The sequence below is a fragment of the Culex pipiens genome, chromosome 3 (assembly GCF_016801865.2).
Source record: "Culex pipiens pallens isolate TS chromosome 3, TS_CPP_V2, whole genome shotgun sequence".
Taxonomy (NCBI): Eukaryota; Metazoa; Arthropoda; class Insecta; order Diptera; family Culicidae; genus Culex; species Culex pipiens.
Genome location: NC_068939.1, coordinates 49,019,925 through 49,043,406, shown reverse-complemented (window position 1 = coordinate 49,043,406; position 23,482 = coordinate 49,019,925). Strand labels below are relative to the sequence as shown.

Genomic DNA, 23,482 nt, shown 5'->3' with positions numbered 1-23,482 from the left:
TCGTCGCTAACATTTCAAAAATGTTAGCAACGAATCATTCCAATCTCGATTTCAACCCTCTTCTTAAGATGTTTTGACTTCGAATACCTTAATAGCTCGACGCCATCGACTTTTTTTTATTCCTGACAGAATAAATTATAGATCGATCACATTACTTGCCACGTTTTGGTATTATTTTTCGAACAGTAAATTGGTTCCGCTTTGACAGTTCTAAATAGAGCTTTATGACGTTTCTCGTACACACACTAGCGCATCATTTGATTTTGCTGGCCGGACAAAATTTAACCTCAATCTTTTTCGTGTACGTACACGCAATACATGCGCACGTAGATACCTCTATTGAGGCCGCTTTGCGGACAACTATTCTGCACCCAGGTAAATACTGATTAAATCAAGCAAAACATTGTAAAACGGCCGTTGTCATTTTTCAAAACATTGAGAAAAACGAGGATGAAGTCTGCGGTTAGTTTTTCAATTCCTATTTTAAACTTATTTGGCTGACTATGGATATTATTCATATAAAAAACGCAAAACTAGTATTGTTATGTTTCCCCGTATTCAATTTTCTGAAAACATTTCATTATTGCTGTAAAATTGATGATAAAATTACATAGGCCTCTTGAAAAAGTTAACAACATGCGGGATCGATTAAGCCCTTTGCGTTTTATCGCCTTTGTAAACATTGGCGAGTTTCATTTTCCATTTGGGCCCTATGTCAAACGGCCAAACACAACTTCAGGATTTGTTTTTGTTGTGCTTTTGTTTTTTGGCCTTGCAGGCCAAACCAAAACAAATTGAGATTTCGTCTTAGGTCTTTTGCACCAAAGTAATTTTTTTCTCGTTTTACGTAATTTTTTTTTAAATTATTCACAAACCGGTAGTGTGGCAGGCTTACAATGTGGGGAAGAAGGCTTTGGCGATGCGGTTCGGGCAAAACAAGGCGGACGAGATTTAGTTTGTGTCCGTTGATAAGCTGTTCTTCGGGAAGCAGATTCCGGTCAAGGAGTGCATGGAGGACAAGTTCTTCGAGGAGATTGAGAAGCTGGACTTTGAGAATGATCCGGAATCGCAGCGGCTGTACATTAACAACTGGGTGGAGAACACGACGCACGAAGAACACAAAGCTGGCGATCGCCAATGCTGCCTACTTCAAGGTGGGTTTGAATAACTTTGATTGAGTTACAGTGGCTAATTGAAACGATCGTTTGTAGGGAACCTGGCAGAGCAAATTCAAGCCCGAGGAGACCAAGAAGGAGATCTTTTACGTTTCGAACGAGTGCCAGGAGTTTGTCGACATGATGCACGTCGAGGGAACCTTCAACCATGGTGAGTAATATAAAATCAACAACTGTGCTGTCAAATACCTAACCGGTTCGTCCCTCCACCAGCCGCCAACGAGAAGCAGGGCTGCCACATCCTGGAACTGCCCTACACCGGCCAGGACGAAGAGTCCCGCGTTTCGATGTTCGTGTTCCTACCCCACACCGAATCCAACGCACTGACAAACTCCTTGCCCGCCTCACCTCGTCGCCGAACATCCTCTGCGGGGCAATAACAAGGGCATTATTTCCGCGTCCCGTCGACATGTAGACCGTACTGGGCCGAGGCATGGGCAGGCTGTTCGAAAATTCGGCCAGCTTCTCCGGCTTCTCGAAGAAAGTCCAGGTCGGCGAAGTGCTGGTAAAGTTCAAGATCACCGTCAACGAGGAGGGCGCGACGGTGGCATCCGCGACAGTCGAGTTCAGCTTCCGATCGTCGCGACCTGACGATCCAGCCATGTTTCACTGCAACCATCCGTTCATCTTCGTCATCTAGGACTACACCACGCAGGCCGAGCTGTTCAACGAAGTTTACCACCAGCCAGAGTGATTTTTGAAGCCGGAACGACCCCAGAAGATGACTTAGCTGGAAACCAAGGATGAAAGCTTCGAGGGAAGTACCGCGTTCGATGAGTTTTTGGTCATGATTACGTGGGGAAATTGCTTGACCGTCTTGGTGCACACCAACGGGAGATTCCTTCCGAACGCGTTTCGGTCGAAAACGTGTAGTATTATTGGGATTGGAATTTTTCGTAATGAATATAACAAATGTGAACGGGATTTCTGAATAAAATAAAATCAAATTTTTCAGTTGATTGGTTTAGTTTATATGAGTAAAACTATAAAACTACGCCCCGCACTTTTGTTTAATATTTGATTATCACGAAAATGCTACCCTGCTGTTCCAGTAACCAAAGTACGTCGCGGAAGAATTCCACCTGAATAAAACATTCGAGTGGTTGATCGGTGATGCCAATAACAAACTGTCTGGAACCATGTCCAAAGACAGCGGGGAAGAACGAACAATGAACAGGTGTTTGCAAGAAGCAGGAACCGGTCGTGGACACAAGAGAACCAGAAGTAGATTTAGTTCCGTTCCAAATAGATTTTGCTGAGTGCTTGAAATATTTAGACAAGCTCGTCGATTCGTGGGTGATGGTCACGTTTGAGTTGAAGTTTAGCAATGTCTGCCGGAACAACGACGGGAAGCATTCGTCAGTTATGCTGCCGGATAGCAAGCAGGAATGTCTACTTAAGGGTTTCGACCTGGACAGCCGTAAACCGGAACAGTGGATCGGAGATTCCTAGTTTTTTTCTAAATAAATAAACAAACAATTTTAGTTATTGCTATATAAACTGCTTTATCAAGGACCGCATCAATGATCAATAAAAGATTCTTCAAAACTGCTAGTTCGGCTCACTCACGTATTTGAGCAAGCTCTTCAAAACGGCAAGCTTTCTTGAGAAAGTTCAATCGGCTGATCTGTGACCGTTGGCATGTCCGGCAATTCTGAATCGAAAGTCTTCAGCACGAGGATCAATTTTGTAAAAAAAAACTACTCCAGGTGCTTGCTAAACCAAGATTGGCTCGCCTTGATCATTCAGTTTTGGTCGATTGTACCGGCAACTAAAGTTTTTAGCCGCTCCAGCTTGATCACATCCACGGCACCCACGTCGTCATCCAGCAGGAACCGTTTCCGCTCAAAAAAGTCCAACTGCTTCTCCTTCTCCTCACTATTCTTCCCTCTTCCTCCTCCGTACTCTTATCGTACACCTCACTCCTATTCTTGGTCTGCTCACGCTGCTTCTGCTTGACCCACTCGATTTCCTTCTCCGTGTCCGAACCGGACAATTCGTACGTCGGTGGCTGTTCCGCGTCCTCCACGATCGCCACATCGTCCAGATCGTAATGCGCCATTGCTTCCTCGACCGTTCCCTTACGGGGAGAGGGATCTTTCACCGGACAACCCCGTTTGAGCGGATCCTGTTTTGGCCGGCGCGCTTCGTCCACGATTTCATCCGCCGAGTCCGAGCGCTCCGCATCGTCCGAATAGAGGGCGAACTCCCATGGCCAGCGCCTGATTCCGTAGGTTGGCCTGTTCCGGATTTTGAGTCCCGCTAATCACGAGCACCACCTTTTCAAACAAATCGTTTATTGACTTGTACGTCACCGGCTTTCGCTTCCGCTCTTCATCTTCTTCCTGATCTTGATCCTTGTCCAACTTTGGCTTCTTGATGTCGGATGTTCTGTCCCGACTGGCAGAGCTCTTCTTCTCCGACGAAGTTTCCGGTTCGTCAAAGAAAAAGTTCTTGAACTTGGTCGCCGACGTTGCTCGCGTTCCTCCTTGGCGTCCTTTTCACGATGCTTCCGGGCACGATCTTCGGCCAGCTTGTGATCCAGCATTTCGTTTGGCTTGTCGTCGTCCTTGTCGTACAGCAGGGCGTCCCGGTTGCGGTTCCGAGGCTTTTTCCTTCTCGTCATTGTCGTCAAAGAGTCGTGAATTCGGCTTTGGCGTGATTTTGGTCATCATTTTGGCTGGTTGTGGAGAGGCCAACGAATTCCGGATGGCCGCCGGCGTCGACGCGTCCCGAATCGCGCCGCCATTGACGTTGCTAACCTGGCCCGAGTCGTTGCGGGTTTATTCGCGACGGGTTGCGAGTCCGCACCGGATCCGAGCTTCCCTCGACCGAACCGGAAGATTTCTCCCGGAGCTTAAACCTTCCAAGTTGAAGCACCTTCGACGGCTCCTTCTTCTGAACCAAATAACCTTCGCCAAATCCCACCACTCCTTGGCCACCGGCTCGACCAGTTCCTTCGCCGTGAAGTATCGCACCCGGCCGCTGTTGGTCGAGTTGCGGCTCTCGATAAGACTCATAAACGGTGGCTACTGAAGCGTCCAGCATCATTTGAGCTGCTTCTGGAAATAAAACATAAAAATTTATTTAAGATCGGTTAAGACAAAACAAAACCAAACTGAACCAAAATCAGAACTATTTATTGATTGATTGATTGCAAGGGTGAAAAGGCATTACCAACATCAATAGAATCTTGATGACACAAGTCTTGAGGGGAAGGAATTGACCAGAAATGCCCGATTTTTCAAATTTTCAGCTAAAATTGAAGTTTTGAAGCAAAAGACCAATGTTGGTTTCGTTTTTGTTGGCAAACAACATCGTGTTTGTCCCTGGGACTAACACGATTCCAAAACAAAACAACCCAGTTTCCACATTGGACCTTAGCAGCACAGGTCTATCAGGATTTTAAAAACAAACAAGGTATCATTGACATTGGCCTTTTGGAAATTATATTTTTTTTCATACAAAAATCGAACGTTTAATACTTTTTTCGATATGTTGCGATAGATTAAGACACTAAGCATCGTTTGCAGAGAAAATGTGGTTTGTTTACATTTTCGACTTAGGACCTTTTACATTGTTTTGCTTGAAATCTTAAATTTTGACGTTTGCTGAGGGTGCCGAAAAGATTGTTTATGTTACTTCTTTTTCCAATTTTGTTGCACAGTGCAATCATTATGCACCCTTAGTAAAAATGCAACATTCAACGGACTATTTCTTGGAAGAGATTTGTGTTTCAATAAGAACACTTACGTCAGTCAAACGTTGTTTTAATAAGCACATTATTGTTTTCTTTTCCAGCGTACAAAACAAAAACGACCTGCAAAAAACTCAGCAAAACAAAGTGTAGCAGCTGCAACAAGTTTTGAGCTAGATGTGGTGGAATCTAGGAAGTGAATTGCCTTCGATAAAGCACTGAAATGGTCATCTCCCGGCTGAAGCATTACCCGAACGTTTGCCGACTATGCTTCAAGTTGCCAGATCTCACAACAGACACGATGGTCTCAATCCACACAAGTGACGATCTGTTTCACGGAACCGTAGAAGATCATATCTCGTCTCTTACGTTTGATGCAAATGAAAAGTCCCAGCTTTTTCCGCAGCAGATATGCCAACCATGCTTAGAGAGACTACGATTGCATGCAAAGTATCTAAACAATGTTATGAACATTTCCTTGCTGATGTATGCTATAGCGGAGTTGAAACATGCTAGAAATAGAATTCCATTAGAAGGCCTCTTTAGAATGAAGGGAGATTTTATGCAAAAACTTTTTGAAGAACTACAACTCGACTACGGTGTCGAGACATGTGCAGCTGATGTTATAAATGAAATTTTGGAACATGAAAGGGATCCGGATGTAAATCTAACAACGAACACTAAATCGAACACAAACAATCTAAATGATCTTGCAAGTGATAGCGTAACGATCATTGTAGACCAGATTCCGTTGGTAGAAGTGAATGAACTTCGTGAAAATTATAGAGTGATATATCCGGAAGTTGATCAATCTAAACCTAACTCAAGCGATCTAGAGGATCTTGGAAATGCTACTATCTTCCTGAACGAGATCGCACTTGGAGAAGAAAACCAACTTGCTAGCGATCAATCACCAAGCATTTTAGAGAAAACTATAGTTGATCGTGGACATGCAGAAGAAGCAGTCGACTCCTGCATAAATCCAAATTCTACTTTGAACAAAGATTTCCTGGGCTGTGCCATCAACATAAACGAGATCGCGTTGGGCGAAGAGATCGAACTTGCCGACGCTCTAAGCAAATCGCCCCAGAAGCGAAGGCGGGGCCGACCCCGGAAGGAGATCAAAACGTTGTGCTGTCGGATGGCAAACTGTACCGCAGTGTTCCACGACAAGAAAGCGTACGACCATCACCGCTGGACCGCCCACAAAACGTTCGTCTGCGAGGAGTGTGGCCTCAAGTGGGCGTCGAAGCCGGGCCTGGATAACCACCGGGCACGGCACAAGAACGAAGAGGAGTTCCAGTGCGAGTACTGCAAGCGGCTGTACAACGTGAAGGAGGACTTGAACCACCACATCAAGAAGATACACCTGGCGAGGGAAAAGTTTCGCTGCGAAACGTGCGGGCTGGAGTTTAAACAGTGAGTGGCATCTTTTAGACTTTTTTCAGCGGAGTTCTGATATTAACCTGATTATTTTAAACCTTCAGTAAAATTACGTTTGATGCACACAAGCTCACCCACAAGGACGAGTTCGGATTTCCTTGCACGCAATGTGACAAAAAGTTCAAGGCTAGACGTCTAATGCACGCCCACAAGTACCGGGTTCACAAGGCACCGTCCCACATTTGTGACGAGTGTGGCAAAGCGTTCCGCAGTCGGTTTGTGCTGTTAGATCACATCGAGATTATCCATGGCGTAAGTTTCACTCATTACTAATCCTTTTGACTTTTTTTAATGGCTCCCATTGATTGTAGATCCAAATGCGCTTCACATGCGACGTTTGTGTCGAAGTGTTCGACGATAAAGATCAACTGAGCGTTCACAAGTCACGCCACCGATCCCCGTCACAGATGGAATGCGGCACCTGTCTGTTGGTGTTCAACTCCAAGGATCAAATGTTCAACCACCTGTGCATCACGTACCGAAAAGATTATATTTGCTGCGGCAAGGATCACGGCCATCACAAGACCTACAACAAGCACCAGCTCGTGAAGCATGGCGTCAGGGTGAACGTGCGGGTAAAGCCAAAGTCGAAAGAACTCGCTGGAAAGTTGCGCGCGAAAAGGGTAAACTTACGAGCTTTTCGAATATTAAGCAGTGTGACCTTAGAAATCTCTTTTCAGAAACGGTTGGAAACATGCCTCAAGTGTGAAAAGGTCTTTCCAAACAGGCAGGCAAAGCAGCGACACGAGGATAAATGTGGCACGGATTCGGGTGAAGATTCATAGGAAAGACACCGATTTTTGGAAGCTCCATGCTCTATGCTTAGGCGGGCCCAGACAATGCCCAATGACCTCGAATGAAAAAAAGGTCATTGGAAGCAGTGCGTGGGCTAACATCACCACACCACAGCGTTTAGTTACATGTTTCGATGTTTCCATAACTTCAATATTTGCTTACCTTTTATTAATTCTTATAAACAGCAAATCGGCCCGTCCGATTTATTTTTGGAATCAATGCATAACGCATTCCATATTTTAAGTATTTTTAGAACTAATTTGCATGGATTTTCTTTCTAGAAATTGTTTTGTTTGAGCTGTAATTGATTTTTGTTAGTTTAAGAACATTTGTGATTTTAAAGAAAACTTTTTATCTTTTTTATAAACCTAAATTAGGTTTGAGTTTTAGGGTTTGCCAACTACTACACAAATTTCATCAACTTCGTACTGTAGATATTAAAACAATAGTTGTATTAGTTTTGGGATTCTATGTTTGCAATTCAATAAACATGTAGGGGAAATATTTCTTTTCTAATCACATTTCCTTATCAGCCTATTACACTTGAATTACAGTTTTCATAAAGGTGTTGCTCAGTAATTAATAGTTCTAATAATAATTTGTAAGCAACTTCCTTTTTAAGATTTTCAAAAAAAAAAAAAAAAAGCTGCAGAATTGTTTATTTTAAGATATGAATATTTCCCCTGAAAAAAAAAACACATGTTTCTTTAAGCGAAAGAAAATCCCCTTATACAAACTTCCCCTGTCTTTTCATGGTATTTCACAATAAAAATTAAAAAAAAACTTCCGTCAGATCAATTTAGCATGGATGTTTTATTCGCAGCAAAACATACCTTTAGCAATCGTTTTCTCCGACCGTACAAACCTTCTTGTGTTCGTCTCGCAGCTTCTTGGTGCTGAAAATGGCCTTACACTTTGGACAGGTCTCGACGCGTTTCTAAAATTAACAAACAAAAAGGAGAATGTAGAATATTTTAACCTCAGAAAATTTAGAATATAAGATTTCGAATTTTTGTATTGTAAAACTTAAGAAATCTAGAATATAAAAATTGAATTTTTGGATTTTGAATATATTGTAATATTTAATCCTGAGAAAATTTAAAACATAAGATTTTTTTTTTCAAATTTTAGTTGAATTTTTTTGAAATAAGGAATTTAAAATTTTCAGGATTTAAAGATTTTTTAAATTCATAATAAAAAAGAATAAACTTTTAAGAAATAGGAATTTTAAAACAGAGGAATTTCGGAATTCATAATTTTTTTGAAAATATATTTTACTAAATTTGTATAAATTTAAAAGCAAAGGAATTTTGGAATTTAAGAATTTTGAGGGCTATTGTCAAAATATATATTATTCTTAATCTTTTTGAAAATGTACTTTTTAAATCTTTTTTTTTAATATTCAATTTTAGGATTTGGAATACACTCAAACCCCGATGGTTTGACACCAGCTGTTGTCAAATGAACGGGGTCACTTTTTAGTTTGACAACCCTTTTACACGGAGTTCACACACACTATCACGTTTGTTTGAAAAGTGTCAAACGAAAAACTGACCAACTACCGGGGGTTGAGGATATTTTAGATTTTATCTAAAACTGTAGGATATTAGAGCCTTTGAAAATTTAGAATATATGATTTTTTTCTAATTTTAGCATCGTGAAATTAAAAAAAAATGAATCCTATAAATTTAAATTTTTTTATTTTTAAATTTCAAAATATAAAATTATTCAACTTTCAAGAATCTCACAATGTTAGGAAAAGTGGAATTTTTTATTTTTAAGAATTTTGTGAAAATATATTTTATAAATCTTTTTTGAAATTTTGATACTCGAAACATAAAAGAAACACAGCAAAAAACAAACTTCGCAGCACTGCTGCTTGCACGATACTTGGCACTTCGGATAATCGATTCATGACACAAAAAAAACGTTTTATTTTATTTTCTTATACTTTTAGCAACAAATTTAAAAAATCTGAAAAAAATAAAAAAAATCATCATTGCTAGTTTTTAAAATTCTTCATAATTATTAATTTCTAAAATTTGAAAATTTCAAGTCAAATAACTTTATCATATCATACCACTATAAAATTCCGGGATTTGTGAGTTTTTGTATTTTGATGATTTTTTTTTAATTTTGAATTTGAGAATTTAAAAATTTATATAGAATATAATTTTAAAATGTTAAATCGTAGAATTTTAGAGTTGTAGAATTTTAGATTTTTAGAACTTAAGAATTAGTAAATCTTTAAAATGTTAAAATCTTTGTTTTCAGCCTTTGAAAATTTTAAGGATTAATAAATTATAAGCTCATCTACTACTAAGAATTTTAGAATTTTGTTTCCATTTCAGAATCATAGAAATTTATAATCAAGAATTTAAAAATTTGTTTTTCCTTTGTTAATTTTTTTTATCGAATTCGGTTATTAAAAAATCCATCTGTCAAAATAAAAAATAAATAAAAAATACTGAATACAGTCCAGACTCGATTATCCGAAGGCCTTGGCAAAATTTCACTTCGGATAATCGAACCACGAAAAGATTTTTTTTTTCGTTGTATTATTTTTGATTGTTGAGCTTTAGTATGACCTCGAAATTACTCTAAGGTGACTAAGAATTTTTAAATCCAAGATGGCGGCCAAAACGACGGTGATGAGATATTGAAAAAATACTTTTTTTATTTAATACGCAACCAATTTGATGTTAAACGTAAGAAAAAAAAAGGTTGTTTGTGATTTGATTATCCGAAGTTCCATACAAATCTTCGGATAATCGAAACTTGGATAATCGAGGCTTCGGGTAATCGAGTCTGAACTGTATCGGTTTAACGATGAAAAGTAGGTAATGTTTTTTTTGCTCTTACCCTCGTCGCGCGCAACCGTCCCAGCAGCGCACCCGGGACCGGCTTAACCCGGGCGTTCACCTTGGTGCCGTGCTGGACGAGCTGGTGCTTGTTGTACTGCTGGTGCGACACGAGATCCCGCCCGCAGCACACGTAATCGTCGCGGTACGTGATGCACACGTGGTCCCGGAATAGCTCCTCCGTCGGAAGTACCACCAAACATTGGCCACACTCGTGCTGTTTGGGGTGCTGGTGGCGCGCGGTGTGGGTGGCCAGCACGTCGCGACTTTCGAACACGGCCACGCAGATTTCGCACACGAAGCGCATTTGGATCTCGTGGACGTGCTCAATGTGGTCAAGCAATGAACCTTTGGTACCTAACATCCGCTCGCAGTGGTCACAAGCGAACAGCCGTTCCCGGTGCACTTTGGTGGTGTGTTTTCCGAGGGAATGTTTGTTCTTGAACTTTTTATCGCACTGCGTACAGGGAAAATCGTACGAGTCGCCGTGCCATCTTTTATGAGACTCCAACAGATGTTTGAACCTAAATTCTGCCCCACAGATGTCGCACTTGTGCACCGTCATCAGCGGCCGGTGTATGTTCCGAACGTGCACGTACAGATCCGTTTTCAGTTTGTAGCTTGCCTGGCAGTACTCACAGCTGAATTTAGGCTCGCCATCGCTGTGAGCTCGAACCATGTGATCTTTCAGCGAGGCGCGGAAGGAAAACTGTTGGCCGCACAGTTCGCAAATGTGTGCCCGGTGCTTGGATTCAACGTGGATCATCAATCGAGAGTACGTGTCGAACCATTCCGTGCAGTTTGGCATTTTGCAGTGATGTTTCTTGTTTTTACGCTTCTCGTGCGTCCGTTCGTGGCCTTGCATTCGATAAGCCCAGTGGGTTTTGTACGAACACTTGGAGCAGCGCAGCGGTTCGTCCAGCTTGACATGTTTCTGTTTGACTTCCGCGTTGGGATCCCGTCTTGTGTACTTCCTCTTCTTGAGTACCGGCTTCGTGTCAACTTCACTTTCAGACTCATTTTCACCGAGCAAGTCTTCCGGTTCAAAGGCTTCATCATGATCTGGGAGGCTTGGCTCGTAATCTAACCCTTCGAACCACGCTTCCTGCTTCAGTTCGGCCAATTCTTGAGGTAGGCATTCTACGGCAAATAAAACCTCCTCAAAACCATCTTGCTCCGTTTTAATCTTCTCAACGTAAACGCTGTTGATCATGGAGGCCGGCAATGAAGCGATTTGAAACTGTGGAAACTCGGCGATCAGATCCTCGACGTCACTGGCCACCTTTAGCTCAGCTAGCATAGCTGAATTGGAACCGAAAAACTCTCGAATCGGTTCCGCGTTCGCATGCCTCAGCTCAACCAACCCATTCAAGAGCTCGTATACGGTTCGAACTTTGGTTCGGAACCGAGCAAAGGATTCCAGCGATTTCTTGCAGCCGGCACAAATCGACCGCGGAAACAGATGTCGTTTGTTCTGTATAACAACAAGATTCATTTAATTTAAATCATTTTAAACGTATAACACCCCACTCACCTCATCCACGTTGCCGGTCATTGCGGTCAGATAGTTCCGGATGGTGGTCCCCTCGAAGCAGTCCTCAGCCGTGTCCAACGGCGTCATGGTTTGGCCGGCCTCCGGCCGCAGGCATAGCCAGCACACGAACGGGTACTTTTGCAACTTGGTGAAGGACATTTTTATTCTCCAGAGGTTTCAGCATTTGGATTTAAATCAGAGCGCGATTTCAGCGCGGTAAAATTTGATAAACAAAAACAAATCGCACAGTACACGTTCAGCGAAAACCAGTCATTTAACTTTTAAAAATACATTCACGAAGGGATCTTTTTGAGCGTGCACGCACGCCGCTGTCACCGTTTGTTTACATCAGTGTTGTCCGTTCGCGGTCTCTGCCACTTTCGAGGAAAATTTGGCTTTTTGTTGAATTTCGCATGAAAAAATGTCCATCTTCAAGCTGCGAGCGTACCCCTTCGTGTGCCGGCTGTGCCTGAAGCCGGAACAGCACCGGAAGATGACGTCGCTGGACACCGAGGACGAGTGCTTCGAGGGGGGAACGCTGGAAGACTTTCTGGCCACGATCACGTTCCAGGTTGAGGAGGTAGGTTTTTGGTTTTTAATGAATTCAAAAACTGTTCATTTTGGTTCTATTTTTATTGGGCGACATTGAATAAATTTTTACTCAGAACTTCGTTTTACAAAACAACAGTTCAAGACTTAGTTGCTTATGCAGTAGACATAACAGGAATGGCGTTGGATAACGCAATTTATGTCAGTTGAATCAATCGAAACATCTTTGTGGTATTAGTTTTGATCAGTAAAATAATGTGTTCTTGAACTTTACATCTGTGTTGTAGTTTGAGTTGGAGCAAAGTTTATACCTTTCGGTTGTTTAAAGTTCACACCAGTGTTAGGGAAGCTTACATTAAATTTTAGCCTTCAACGTAAATTATGATACGATAATACAGCAATTGAAAATTTAATAGAAAATTGTTTACAAAAAATCGAATCGAATGGTTAAAAAATGTGCCATTTCGGTCAAATGATAGCACGCAGAAAAATAAGGCATATTTGAATCAACAAAACATTTTGTTGATTTGAAAATAAAGATTTTTGTTGAATCAACGCTAAACGTCAAAGCAACTTTTTCAAAACAACAAAAGAATTTTGTGGAATTGAGAAAATCAAGGTTTGTTTCAACGCAAAATCGGCGTTGATTATATTCAACAAAATTTTTGTTGAAACAAACCTCGTACAGGCTGATTCTACAAAACATTTTTCTGCGTGAGTAAAACATTTTTCAGTTTTTAGAGTGTATAAACTTCGTCGTTGAAATTGGGTCAGTAAAAATATGAGGTTCCTATTAAAAATCATGTAATTTGAGAGTTGTGAATAACTTAACTACCTACATTGTAACATGCTTACACACAAAAAAATATTATGGTAATGACAAAAGTAACTTACTTTTGAATTAATAAGTGGTTAAAATTTGCTACATTAAAAGTTTTTTTCTTGTTTTGAAAATGAAAACTTTTACTACTACAGTTTTTGAAAATCTCATTGCTAACTTATTTAAAAGTTTTAACTTTTAATTCGACTATATAATTTCTTTCATTTTGTCGTTCTCGTGAAAGTACACGGTCCAAAATGTAAACAAACGTTTAGGTGATTCCGGTGGTGAGTGAGTGGTGGTCCACGACGTCAATCAAAACAGAACGCGTCCGCAGCCAGGACTTGTACGCGGATACCTTCGAAGGAGGATGGTGCGGAACAAGGTTAGGGGATTAGGGGAAAGTTGGTTTTCAAAAGGATGAGGCCAGCTTCCTGCCGGATCTGCAGCTGTTTCACGACCGAAATGGGTAAGAAGGAAGCTTAGGTTTTTGGTGGCGTTTGTGTTTGATTTTGTTTGTTTTTGTAGGACGCCGTTTATGCGGATGTGATTTTGCACCAGTTGTATTCGATAAAGTTAATTTTAACGGTGAGGAGAAGGATCCGACGGAAGAGGGAAACGACGAGAAGCGATCGGAGGTGGTCAGCGCGGATGTTGCACTCGGTGCCGGCGGTTTACGACCATCAGCAGCATTATGTGCCGGAAGTGATGACGGGACAGTGTGGGATGTCCTGAGGGTCCGCAGTCCATTTCTCGGTGCGGGACATGTTTGACGAGTATTACATAAACATCCGGAAGAACAGTTTGCACCAGTTCTGGAAGAACCGTCTGTACGAAAGCCGCAGGTTCTGAAGCTGTCGTACTCGGATTACTTCCAGAGGTTGGAGCGATATCCGACGAACCTGATCAAGAACATCTACCTGGAATACCGAAGAAGTCACCGGTGAGTATTGAGAATGTGTTCAGTGTCTAGCCAATTTAATTTACTTTCAAACTCTTTCAGCAACTCCCGCCCGCAAACTCTCAACTCGCGACGGCGCAGCTTCGGCCGGATGAACTGGCAACATCTGTGTCATTCTCGAAGGAGGACGATGTGATCGGGAACTATCGGTTCAGGCGCTTCACTTCCCAGTCGGAAAACGTCGACTTACCTTCCCGAATTAACACCCAATGGCCAACTCCTCCAAGCCTGTCCTGATGATGGCCGGCAACGAGACCACCCTGTTCTCTACATCGCTGTCGCGCTCCAAAATGTAGGCCGCGATGTTAAGCAGCATAAGCAGCAGTTTTAATATTAAAATAAAAATATAAATAAAATCTATCACATTTTTCGAAAATCATCACTGTAATGTTAAACGTTATTTATTGTTGCCATAAAAAGTTTCTTCTTATAATAAAAGTAAAAACTTTTACCGATACAACGATTTTGTTCCAGAAGTGCATGGTAGTATCAAAAACTTTCCAACTTTTAAATTAAAAAGTTTGAACTTTCTACGAATATTCACCAACGCGAACTTTTAATCCAACGAACGATCTTTTTAAATTTAGAGTATTTTTTCTTTGTGTGTAGGTCATAAACTTGCCAGCAACAGCACCGCCTCGAGTAAGTACACAAATTTATGCCATTTATTGACCAAGAAGATCAAATTTAATGCACTTTTGATAAAAATTTATTTTATTTTGACTGTCCACCAACACCACCACCAACGTGCGTAAGAATGAGCCAGTGAGGCCAGGAAACTTTCTCTATAAATGCAACTTTTCGCGAGTGTGCGCCTAAAATTTCGTCACAAATGGCAGCACTAGGCAGACACAAAAGAGCGATAATAGAAAAATGGGTGGGCTCCAGTGCATTCTCGTCAGATTGGAATACACTTGGGAAATAAATTTTTGTGCATTCTCGTAAGATTAGAATACACTTGGGAAATATATTTATATAATGCTTGTAAAAGGAATACGAAAAACTTTTAGTAAAAGTCACATAAAACAGAAATGTTCACATAAAGCGGCTCTACTGGTTGGTGTAATTGATTCTAGTAAATTTCAAAGAACACACCTGATTATCTAGCATCATTCAGACACGACCGCTCAGTAGGATGGGAATGGACATATTTTCCCTACATCAGAAAACGAAAAATAGGTTAATAACTAATTGTGCGACTTGTTTGATTTTTTTTTTTTAATTAATTTCAAAAACTTACCAACCCAAGGAAAAGCGCCATCTCTTCCCACGGTCGGTCTGCCCCCAGTGCAAGGAACTGCTCCAAATGTTTGGCCGCTTTCGTACCAAAGTCCGCCACCTGCACCTGTTTATGAACGCACTGGTTGAGCTGCGAGACTTCAACACGGCACCGATTAAGGAGCTATGCAGGACGAAACTAGGCATGGTCCGGACGATGCTCGCCGAGTTGGACCTGTGCCACACGGTTGGCTTCTTTGCGCAAGATTTGATTGATGAATTTCCCCACTGCAAAATTGCTAAACTTCCGGCCACTATGGTGCAGAGTTGTCCTGGTGAGATTGTTCAAATCAAAGTCGAAGAAGATGAACCGCTAGGCGTTGAAGTGTTTAATGCGTTGGAAAAACCAGAGGAGGATGATATTTTCGCTGAGGAATGCTCACCGGAAGAATTAGCTGAGCTGACTAAAGAAATAGTTGCTGATGAAAATGTGACATCCGAGGAAATTATGCAAGATGATGTTGAACAGGAGCAGGAGCCTGACCAAGTTGATGTTGAACAGGAGCAGGAACCTGACCCTGATGTAAGGTGGGAGTGTTTTGATGATAGCGACGAAGAAGTAGAGTTTCCCAACAAACCAACAAAGAGAGAGTTGAGAGCGTTGAAAGCGTCAGAAAGGAAAAAAGCAATGGAAAAGGGCGACATGTGGGACCTTCTCAACGAAAACGAACCAGCAGTGGAACTCACACTGGAAAGAGTGGGCGATTTGGATGCGGCACTAGCCAACAGAAAGTACGGTACTGCGAAAGCAAAAGAGCCGCTGCAGTGTCCCAAGTGTCCGTATACAACCATCTTCAAGTCGAATTTTTACTCACATCAGCTGACCCATCTGAGGCGTGAAAACAAGACTTACCCGTGCAAGGAGCCTGATTGTACGAAAACGTGCGCGTCACTACGGCTGTTACAATCCCACATGGAATCACACTCATCGGTTATCTGCGAGACCTGCGGCGAAAGGATGCCTACCACTACCAGATTGAAGGAACATGTCCTACGTTATCACAGCAACGAGCGCATCACCTGCGAGTACTGCCAGCGAACTTTCAAGACAAAATGTGATCTGCGAAACCATGTCAAAAATATACACCTGTCGGATAGCGTGTTCAAGTGTGAGACGTGTGGGATGGAGTTTCGTCGAAAAACTATTCTTAAATCGCACGAAGCCAGGCATCGCGACGTTTACAACTTTCCGTGCCAGCAGTGTGATAAAAAGTTCAAGATAAAAAACTTACTGCAAAAGCACATTGCTACAGTACATAACGAGGCGTCGCTTGAGTGCGAACACTGTTTCAAGATGTTCCACCGAAGAGCCTTGCTGATGGACCACATCGAGACCAAGCATAAGGTTAGATCAGTGCTGCTCAATCAAACAGTAGTCGTTTTTCTATAGTTAAATCCTGTTTTTTTTCAGATTCAGATGCGCTTCGTCTGTGATGTGTGCGTGGCCATATTCTACACCCAGGACGATCTGGGGACCCACAAGGCTCGTCACGAAAATCCCAAAAATCTCGAGTGTGGCCTATGTTTGATAGTGTTTCCCGCGCAGGAACAAATGCAAGATCATTTGTGCATCACGTACAGGTAGCTCTTTTGAACCTCTTCAAAAAAAAAGAAATCATCATTTAACTGCTGTACCCAACAGGGACGATTACACCTGCTGCAAGCGAGATTGGCGACAGCATCAGCAATACAACCGGCACATGTTCCTCAAGCATGGCGTCAAGATAAACGCCCGGGTTAAGCCGGATCCGCACCTTTTGCAGGGCCAAGTTCGTGCCAAGAGAGTAAGACAATTATTTGATTGTTTGGAAAAAACGAATTGCAGAGTAACTATTATTTTTAACTAAACTTGCAGAAACGAGTTGAAAGTTGCTCCAAATGTGAGGCCGTCTTCGCTACAAGAACACTGAAAAAGCAGCACCAGGAAACGTGTACTGCAGAATTGAATACCTAGATTTCAGGTTGTGACTTAATGAATTAGTTTTGTGGTTCTTAGTAATAAAAACATTGTTTTTATTTACGTCTTTTACTTTGAGAATTGTGAAGGCAATTTGATACTAACGTTCTTTGAATTAAAAAAAAAACCCATCGGCCATGAAATTTTTTTTTTGAAGACATTGCGATTGATAATAATTTTATTTTTTTTAAAGGACCAATAAGCTATTATCTTTCATATGTTTCTAGGTCCTAATAAAAAAAACTCAAGATATGTTTTTAAAAATTCGTTCAGGCGTAATCCTACGTCAAATTTATGTACAGAAATATAAGCAGCATGCACTCTCATTTGAAATCACCCAGTTTACGTGAAATCCGAAATTACACTGATGTTACTTGAGCAGGGAAACGTTAGCAGGGAAAATTTTAGTTCTCGTATTGGCCACCAGGTGGCGTCATTGAAATCCAATTTCCCTGCTCACTTCACATCGTCAGCAGGGAAAAAAATTGTGAAGACAGCAGGGAAAGTGAAATTTCCCTGCTAACGTAAACAGGATTTTTTTAAACTATAATTTTTATCGTAAATGCAATCTTTTCAACAATATATTTGCTTTGATGTATTTAAATTAGTTTTTTTTTACGTATTTCAATGCCTTCGAATCTGAACAAATATTTTCCCTGCTAACGTATCAGTTACTGAGCCAGAAGAAAATTTTAAAGTCATAGTCATGGATCACAAAAATCGGCGTTTTCAAACCAAAATAATAATTTAATTTTAAATTTACAATCAAACATGTATACAAAGGTACTCAAATATGTTGGTGTAAAATATTTTCAAATCATTCCTGTTCTTCAAGTGTTCAGCAGTGAATTCTATCATTGGGGCGTGGCTTATTAATGTGATGAGCATTTTCCTTGCTAACTTCACAGTAACCAAGCTTTTTGTTTTTTTTTTATACAGGCTAAGGCCATGTAAAACTATTTAAAAAATAAAGGAGTAGGTATCTATTTAATTTAACACCTGCACATTTTACTACCTTTTCATAAAAGTACTATTGTAATGTAAACTCAAATAAATATTTTGTTTGAAATAACAATATCACACCTTTTCTGATTGTATAACTCTTCAGGATTTGGATTACCTTGCAAATAATTCTTTACCATTAACCGGTTGGTATTAAAATTTTATTTTAAAACAATTAATTTTTTTTTTTGATTTTTTTTTTCAGACAGATGTCCCAGAATCTATTTTTTATGTGTCAGTCCCAGACAAATCAAAAATGTTTTCCCTGCTTACGTAACAGTTTACTGAGTTAAGTGTTACTTCAGCAGGGAAAACGTAGGCCACGTCTCGCAAACGACCCACCACGTCGTCAGCAGGGCAAATAGTTCTTATCAACAGATTTATGTTTTTTTACAGGGCCGTGTATGGTGGCAAAGCTTTCACCTCATATGCGGTAGTTTGAGAGTTCAATTGCATTTGATATTTTTTCCCGACCTTATATGGCCACCTTAGGGAAATCGACCAATTAGTTTAACATTAACATGAATCATTTTATCATTACTTAAGTAATAACATTGTCACTAATCCGGATTGCAAATATCGGCTTGATACTTTTGAAGGCTTTTCCTCTCATGAACCAGGAAAAACTTTTTTTCTGTTTTTGTAATTTCAAGAAAATATTATTTTGTAAGCAATCTATCTAATTGAAAATAACATGAAAGCCACAAAAATGTATCATGCCTCAACATGTTTTGAAAACATAATAAAAAATAGGCATTTTTTTCCCTGCTGACTTCACTTTTTTTCACTGCTAACAACGTTGTGGGGGCGTGGCTTACGCTTTCCCTGCTGAAGTAACACTTGGCCCAGTAAACTGTTACGTTAGCAGGGAAAACATATTTGATTTGTTTGGGACCTCAGTTTGAAAAAAAAAAAATTAATCAATTCTGGAACGCGTAAGCAGGGTGATTTTGTCCGTGACTTCAGTTAAAAGAATCAATTATGAGACACGAATTCAACTTAAGAAAAAAATAATTAATTTTCAAATAATTCAAATGGATGTCACTAGGAGTTTTGGCCTTAATGTTCCATAGTTTTTGTAAATTGCTCTAAAAAACGTTCTAATGTCAAGCGATTAATACAGTCATCCCACATATTCGGAACACCCACAAATTCGGAACACTTTTATGATAATTTGTCAATAGCATGCCAAAAGTAGCTTTTCTGTCGACCTTACTATTTTTAGAACCTTCATTTGGATATTATCTTGCTATTTCACTAGTAAAAGTAGTACTTTCTGAACAAAAAACTTCATTCCAAGACTATTTTGTCTAGAGCAGCAAAACACTGCTTCCAAATGGCCTGTTTCATAATTGTGGGATGTTATTGCGGATGTTCGATACTGCATTCGAAAGATCGCAAGAAAAGCTTTCAAATGAAGGTAAAAGCGAATCATTAAGTTCAATTATCGATTTGCTATGATTTTTTGAACATTGGCCGATCTGGAAACCGTTCCGAATATGTGGGATGACTGTAGTAACGAAATATTTTGAAGGAACTCCAAATCTCTAAGAGTTTGCCTACTATTTACGAAACGATTGCCTGCTTGCGATAGCGGAATATTTTGTTTTTGTTTTCTTTATGAGTAAAATGTAATTATTTGAACAATTTCCTGCTGATTTGATCAAATCAGTATTTTTTGTATATTTCAATGCAATTTAATTTCAGTTTTTTTAACTGGTCCGCGAGCCGGATTGATTTTCGACTTAAAATGAAGATAAAAATGACTAGTATGTATGTTTTTTTTTTCAAACTTTTATCAAAGTTATGTTAACTGGTCACATGAAAACCGATTCCATCAAACAAATCATGAAAATGTAGGCAATTGTTAATTAGACGATCAAAAATGTAAAAAATGAGCAAAAAGGCCTGACTTAGCTAATGGAGGAGTAGCTTTATTATCGGATGTATATTTTTCATGCTAAATAACGTAACAGTTACTGAGCCAGAAATAAACTTAAATTTCAGACGAAGCTAGTGTAAAATTAAATACACACTACTAATTTATTTTTTAAATAGTTCTACATAGACCTTAGCTTGCATAAAAAAAAACAAAAAGCTTGGTAACTGTGACAAAAAAACTGTGAAGTTAGCAAGGAAAATGCTCATCACATTAATAAGCCACGCCCCTATGATAGAATTCACTGCTGAACACTTGAAGAACAGGAATGATTTGAAAATATTTTACACCAACATATTTGAGTACCTTTGTATACAAGTTTGATTGTAAATTTAAAATTAAATTATTATTTTGGTTTGAAAACGCCGATTTTTGTGATCCGTGACTATGACTTTAAAATTTTCTTCTGGCTCAGTAACTGATACGTTAGCAGGGAAAATATTTGTTCAGATTCGAAGGCATTGAAATACGTAAAAAAAAACTAATTTAAATACATCAAAGCAAATATATTGTTGAAAAGATTGCATTTACGATAAAAATTATAGTTTAAAAAAATCCTGTTTACGTTAGCAGGGAAATTTCACTTTCCCTGCTGTCTTCACAATTTTTTTCCCTGCTGACGATGTGAAGTGAGCAGGGAAATTGGATTTCAATGACGCCACCTGGTGGCCAATAGAGTTATCTACGTGCGCATGTATTGCGTGTACGTACACGAAAAAAAGTGAGGTTAAATTTTGTACCAGCCAGCAAAACAAATGGTGCGCTAGTGTGTGTGAGATCGGGCTTAGATAGCTCTATACGAGAACTAAAATTTTCCCTGCTAACGTTTCCCTGCTCAAGTAACATCAGTGAAATTACTCAGAAATGAGTAAATTAGGGAAATTTGACTCAGATCTGAGTGAAATTCAATCCATTTCGGTGCTATAGTAAAGAAAAAGAATAAACCTCAATCAAAGTGTATTGTTTTTGTTTTGATTTCGGCTTCACAAGCTCAATCTACGTTCCAACAATTTTAATTTAAATTTTCGATTTTATCATAAATATCATAAAATAGCTAGTAATGACAATTTTTAAGCTGGAAAGGTATCCCTACGTGTGTCGTCTCTGCCTAAAACCGGAACAACCCAGCAAGATGACTTCGCTTGAAACCGAGGACGAGTACCTCGAGGAGGGAACAACCTTCGAAGGCTTTCTAGCCATGATCACTTTCCAGGTTGAAGAGGTGAGCTGGATAATAAAAGATGCAGTGTTAACGGTACAAGGATAACCAACATGACGAAGAACCTTGGATACTTGAATAGCACGTCCCGAGATGGAGATGGGAAAGGGTGTTCAGGCGTTTTGTTTTGCTTCACGAAATTGAAAATGGCTACCCAATAGCAATAGCCTAAGACGAAGTTCATTTTTGCTCTTGAATTTAATTTAATTGAATGCAATTCAACTTCAAAACTTCTAATGTATCTAAAAATCTCAAACTCAGGAAAGGCGCCATCTGTTCCCGCGCTCAATCTGCGCCCAGTGTAAGGAATCGCTCCAAAAGTTCGCACACTTTCGCACCAAAGTCCGCAACGTGCACCTGTTTATGAACGCACTGGTCGAGCTGCGGGACCTGAACACGGCACCGGTCAAGGAACTTTTCCAGACGAAACCGGACACCGTTCGGACGATGCTCGCGGAGCTGGACCTGTGTCACAAGGCTGACTTTCGAGCGGAGGATCTGATTGAAGAGTTTCCGCAGTTTCAAATTGCTCAACTTCCGGCTACTTTGAACGACGCTTGTTCTGACGAGAAACTCAACATGGAAGTGGAAGTAGATATGGAAGATGTCGAGGAGTTGGATGAACCTGACGCGGGTGATTTTACAGCGGAGGAAGAATTGGTCGAGTCGTCAAAGGAAATAGTTTCTGAAAATGTTGCTTGCGAGGATGTTGAACAAAAACTTTCTGAACCGGAAAAAGAAGGTTTGGATGCAGTACAAGTACGCAGAAAATATAGCAAAAACAAAGAAAAAGAGCCACTGCAGTGTCCAAAATGTTCGTATAAAACAATCAGAAAGTCGCATTTCAATGCGCACCAACGGTCGCATCTAAAACGCGAAAATCGAAGTTTTGCCTGCACTGAACCAGATTGTAAGGAGAAGTTTGGAAACGTACGAGCTTTGCAAAAGCACATGGTGCAGGCCAATCATATAGCGTGCGTCTGTGAGACCTGCGGATACCAGTGTTCAACGAACGGCAAATTGAAAGAACACCTAATTCGTTTTCATACCAGCAACAGGTTCAAGTGCGAATACTGCGAGAGAACGTTCAAAGTGAAGGTGGACCTGCAGGATCACGTCAAACGAATACATCTGTCGGAAAACGTTTTCAAGTGTGAAACATGCGGGACGGAATTTCGGCGAAAAGTTGCCCTCAAAAACCACCAAGCGACTCACAGCGACGTCTACAACTTTCCGTGCCAGCAGTGCGATAAAAAGTTTAAGGTTAAAAACCTGCTACTTAAGCATGTGCTGGTAGTTCACAATAAAGCGTCGCTGGAGTGCGAACACTGCTCCCGAATGTTCTACACTAGATCGACGCTGGTGGATCACATCGAAAGCGTACACAAGGTATGATTAAGCTAAATCACTTAAACACATTGTTAAAAAATATCCTGTTTCAGATTCGAATGCGCTTCGTTTGTGATGTTTGCGTAGCCTCATTCAACAGCCAGGATGAGTTGGCGACCCACAAAGCTCGTCACGATAATCCCAAACACATGCAGTGTGGCCTATGTCTGATAGTGTTTCCCGGGCATGAACAGATGCAAGATCATATGTGCATCACATACCGGTTAGTATAAATTGTGGTTTCTAAATAAAACTTCAACTTTAGCTCCTTGCTTCCAACAACAGGGAAGATTACGACTGCTGCGAGAGAGATTGGCGTTACCACGTGCATTACAACAGGCACATGTTCCTCGAGCATGGCGTCAAGATAAACGCTCGGGTTAAGCCAGATCCGCACCTGTTGGTGGGAGAAATGCGCGCCAAAAGGGTAGGTAATAAAACTGTGGAAAATTGTGCTTCTATGACATTGTTGTTTTTTATTACAGAAACCAGTCCAAAGTTGCTCAAAGTGTAAGATTATCCTTCCCTCAAGAACAAAAAAGAAGCAGCACCAGGAAACGTGTACAGCTGGAGAGGTTTGAGTTGAATGCTTTCAATTGCGTATTAATAGAAATTTGTTCAATAAATTACTGTTGCAAAAATTTCAAAAATTTAATTTTTATTTTGAGAAACTTATCATTTTCTTGTTGATCTTAAAAATCGCGCTATTTCGTTTCTGTTTACGCATGAAAAATGCATATTCAAAGAATGCTTTATTGTATTATTGTACTAAAACACTCAGCAAAAAAGATATTCAAAAACGTAGCCCTACGTTAAACTGTGTACGGTCAATCGAAACGACTCATTTAATGTTACCATGCTGA

The 23,482-nt window shown here is 40.4% G+C and overlaps 3 protein-coding genes and 2 pseudogenes across 5 annotated transcripts; 3 read left to right on the top strand and 2 right to left on the bottom strand.

Annotated features, from left to right (window-relative positions):
• The first annotated feature begins 871 nt into the window (after nucleotides 1–871).
• LOC120413176 (serine protease inhibitor 88Ea-like) lies at nucleotides 872–2,743 on the top strand (annotated as a pseudogene).
• A 146-nt stretch (nucleotides 2,744–2,889) lies between these two features.
• Nucleotides 2,890–4,739, bottom strand: LOC128093577 (DNA ligase 1-like; annotated as a pseudogene).
• Nucleotides 4,740–4,829: 90 nt separating this feature from the next.
• Nucleotides 4,830–7,766, top strand: LOC120413169 (zinc finger protein 3 homolog). The gene is made up of 4 exons (XM_039573879.2): nucleotides 4,830–6,291; nucleotides 6,360–6,567; nucleotides 6,627–6,938; nucleotides 6,996–7,766. The coding sequence occupies exons 1-4, from the start codon at nucleotides 5,096–5,098 to the stop codon at nucleotides 7,098–7,100; spliced, it is 1,821 nt and encodes a 606-aa protein (XP_039429813.1). The 5' UTR covers nucleotides 4,830–5,095; the 3' UTR covers nucleotides 7,101–7,766.
• Nucleotides 7,767–7,894: 128 nt separating this feature from the next.
• On the bottom strand, nucleotides 7,895–11,683 carry LOC120413170 (zinc finger protein 62-like). The gene is made up of 3 exons (XM_039573880.2): nucleotides 11,506–11,683; nucleotides 9,973–11,445; nucleotides 7,895–8,047 (listed from the first exon to the last, which is right to left on the bottom strand). Exons 1-3 carry the CDS (start codon nucleotides 11,662–11,664, stop codon nucleotides 7,946–7,948), a joined length of 1,734 nt encoding a protein of 577 aa, XP_039429814.1. The 5' UTR covers nucleotides 11,665–11,683; the 3' UTR covers nucleotides 7,895–7,945.
• Nucleotides 11,684–11,803: 120 nt separating this feature from the next.
• LOC120413173 (zinc finger protein 184-like) lies at nucleotides 11,804–23,234 on the top strand. Of its 3 annotated transcripts, none has more exons than XM_052710952.1 (5): nucleotides 11,804–12,085; nucleotides 21,492–22,619; nucleotides 22,673–22,842; nucleotides 22,905–23,046; nucleotides 23,105–23,234. In XM_052710952.1, the coding sequence occupies exons 1-5, from the start codon at nucleotides 11,927–11,929 to the stop codon at nucleotides 23,198–23,200; spliced, it is 1,695 nt and encodes a 564-aa protein (XP_052566912.1). In that variant the 5' UTR covers nucleotides 11,804–11,926; the 3' UTR covers nucleotides 23,201–23,234. The 3 variants fall into 3 exon arrangements, with proteins under 3 accessions (XP_052566912.1, XP_039429809.1, XP_039429816.1); XM_039573875.2 differs by lacking the exons at nucleotides 21,492–22,619; nucleotides 22,673–22,842; nucleotides 22,905–23,046; nucleotides 23,105–23,234 and adding exons at nucleotides 15,085–16,458; nucleotides 16,525–16,694; nucleotides 16,756–16,897; nucleotides 16,969–17,127 and having other exon boundaries at nucleotides 11,813–12,085; XM_039573882.1 differs by lacking the exon at nucleotides 11,804–12,085 and adding an exon at nucleotides 20,968–21,233.
• Nucleotides 23,235–23,482: the final 248 nt, after the last annotated feature.

Coding starts and splice junctions, on each gene's coding strand:
- LOC120413170 (XM_039573880.2), bottom strand. CDS start 11,664: ATGTCCTTCACCAAGTTGCAAAAGTACCCGTTCGTGTGCTGGCTATGC. Junction 11,446..11,505: donor TGACCGGCAACGTGGATGAG/GTGAGTGGGGTG, acceptor GTTGTTATACAG/AACAAACGACATCTGTTTCC. Junction 8,048..9,972: donor GACGGTTGCGCGCGACGAGG/GTAAGAGCAAAA, acceptor TGTTAATTTTAG/AAACGCGTCGAGACCTGTCC.
- LOC120413169 (XM_039573879.2), top strand. CDS start 5,096: ATGGTCATCTCCCGGCTGAAGCATTACCCGAACGTTTGCCGACTATGC. Junction 6,292..6,359: donor TGCGGGCTGGAGTTTAAACA/GTGAGTGGCATC, acceptor TTAAACCTTCAG/TAAAATTACGTTTGATGCAC. Junction 6,568..6,626: donor ACATCGAGATTATCCATGGC/GTAAGTTTCACT, acceptor CATTGATTGTAG/ATCCAAATGCGCTTCACATG.
- LOC120413173 (XM_039573875.2), top strand. CDS start 11,927: ATGTCCATCTTCAAGCTGCGAGCGTACCCCTTCGTGTGCCGGCTGTGC. Junction 12,086..15,084: donor TCACGTTCCAGGTTGAGGAG/GTAGGTTTTTGG, acceptor TACCAACCCAAG/GAAAAGCGCCATCTCTTCCC. Junction 16,459..16,524: donor ACATCGAGACCAAGCATAAG/GTTAGATCAGTG, acceptor GTTTTTTTTCAG/ATTCAGATGCGCTTCGTCTG.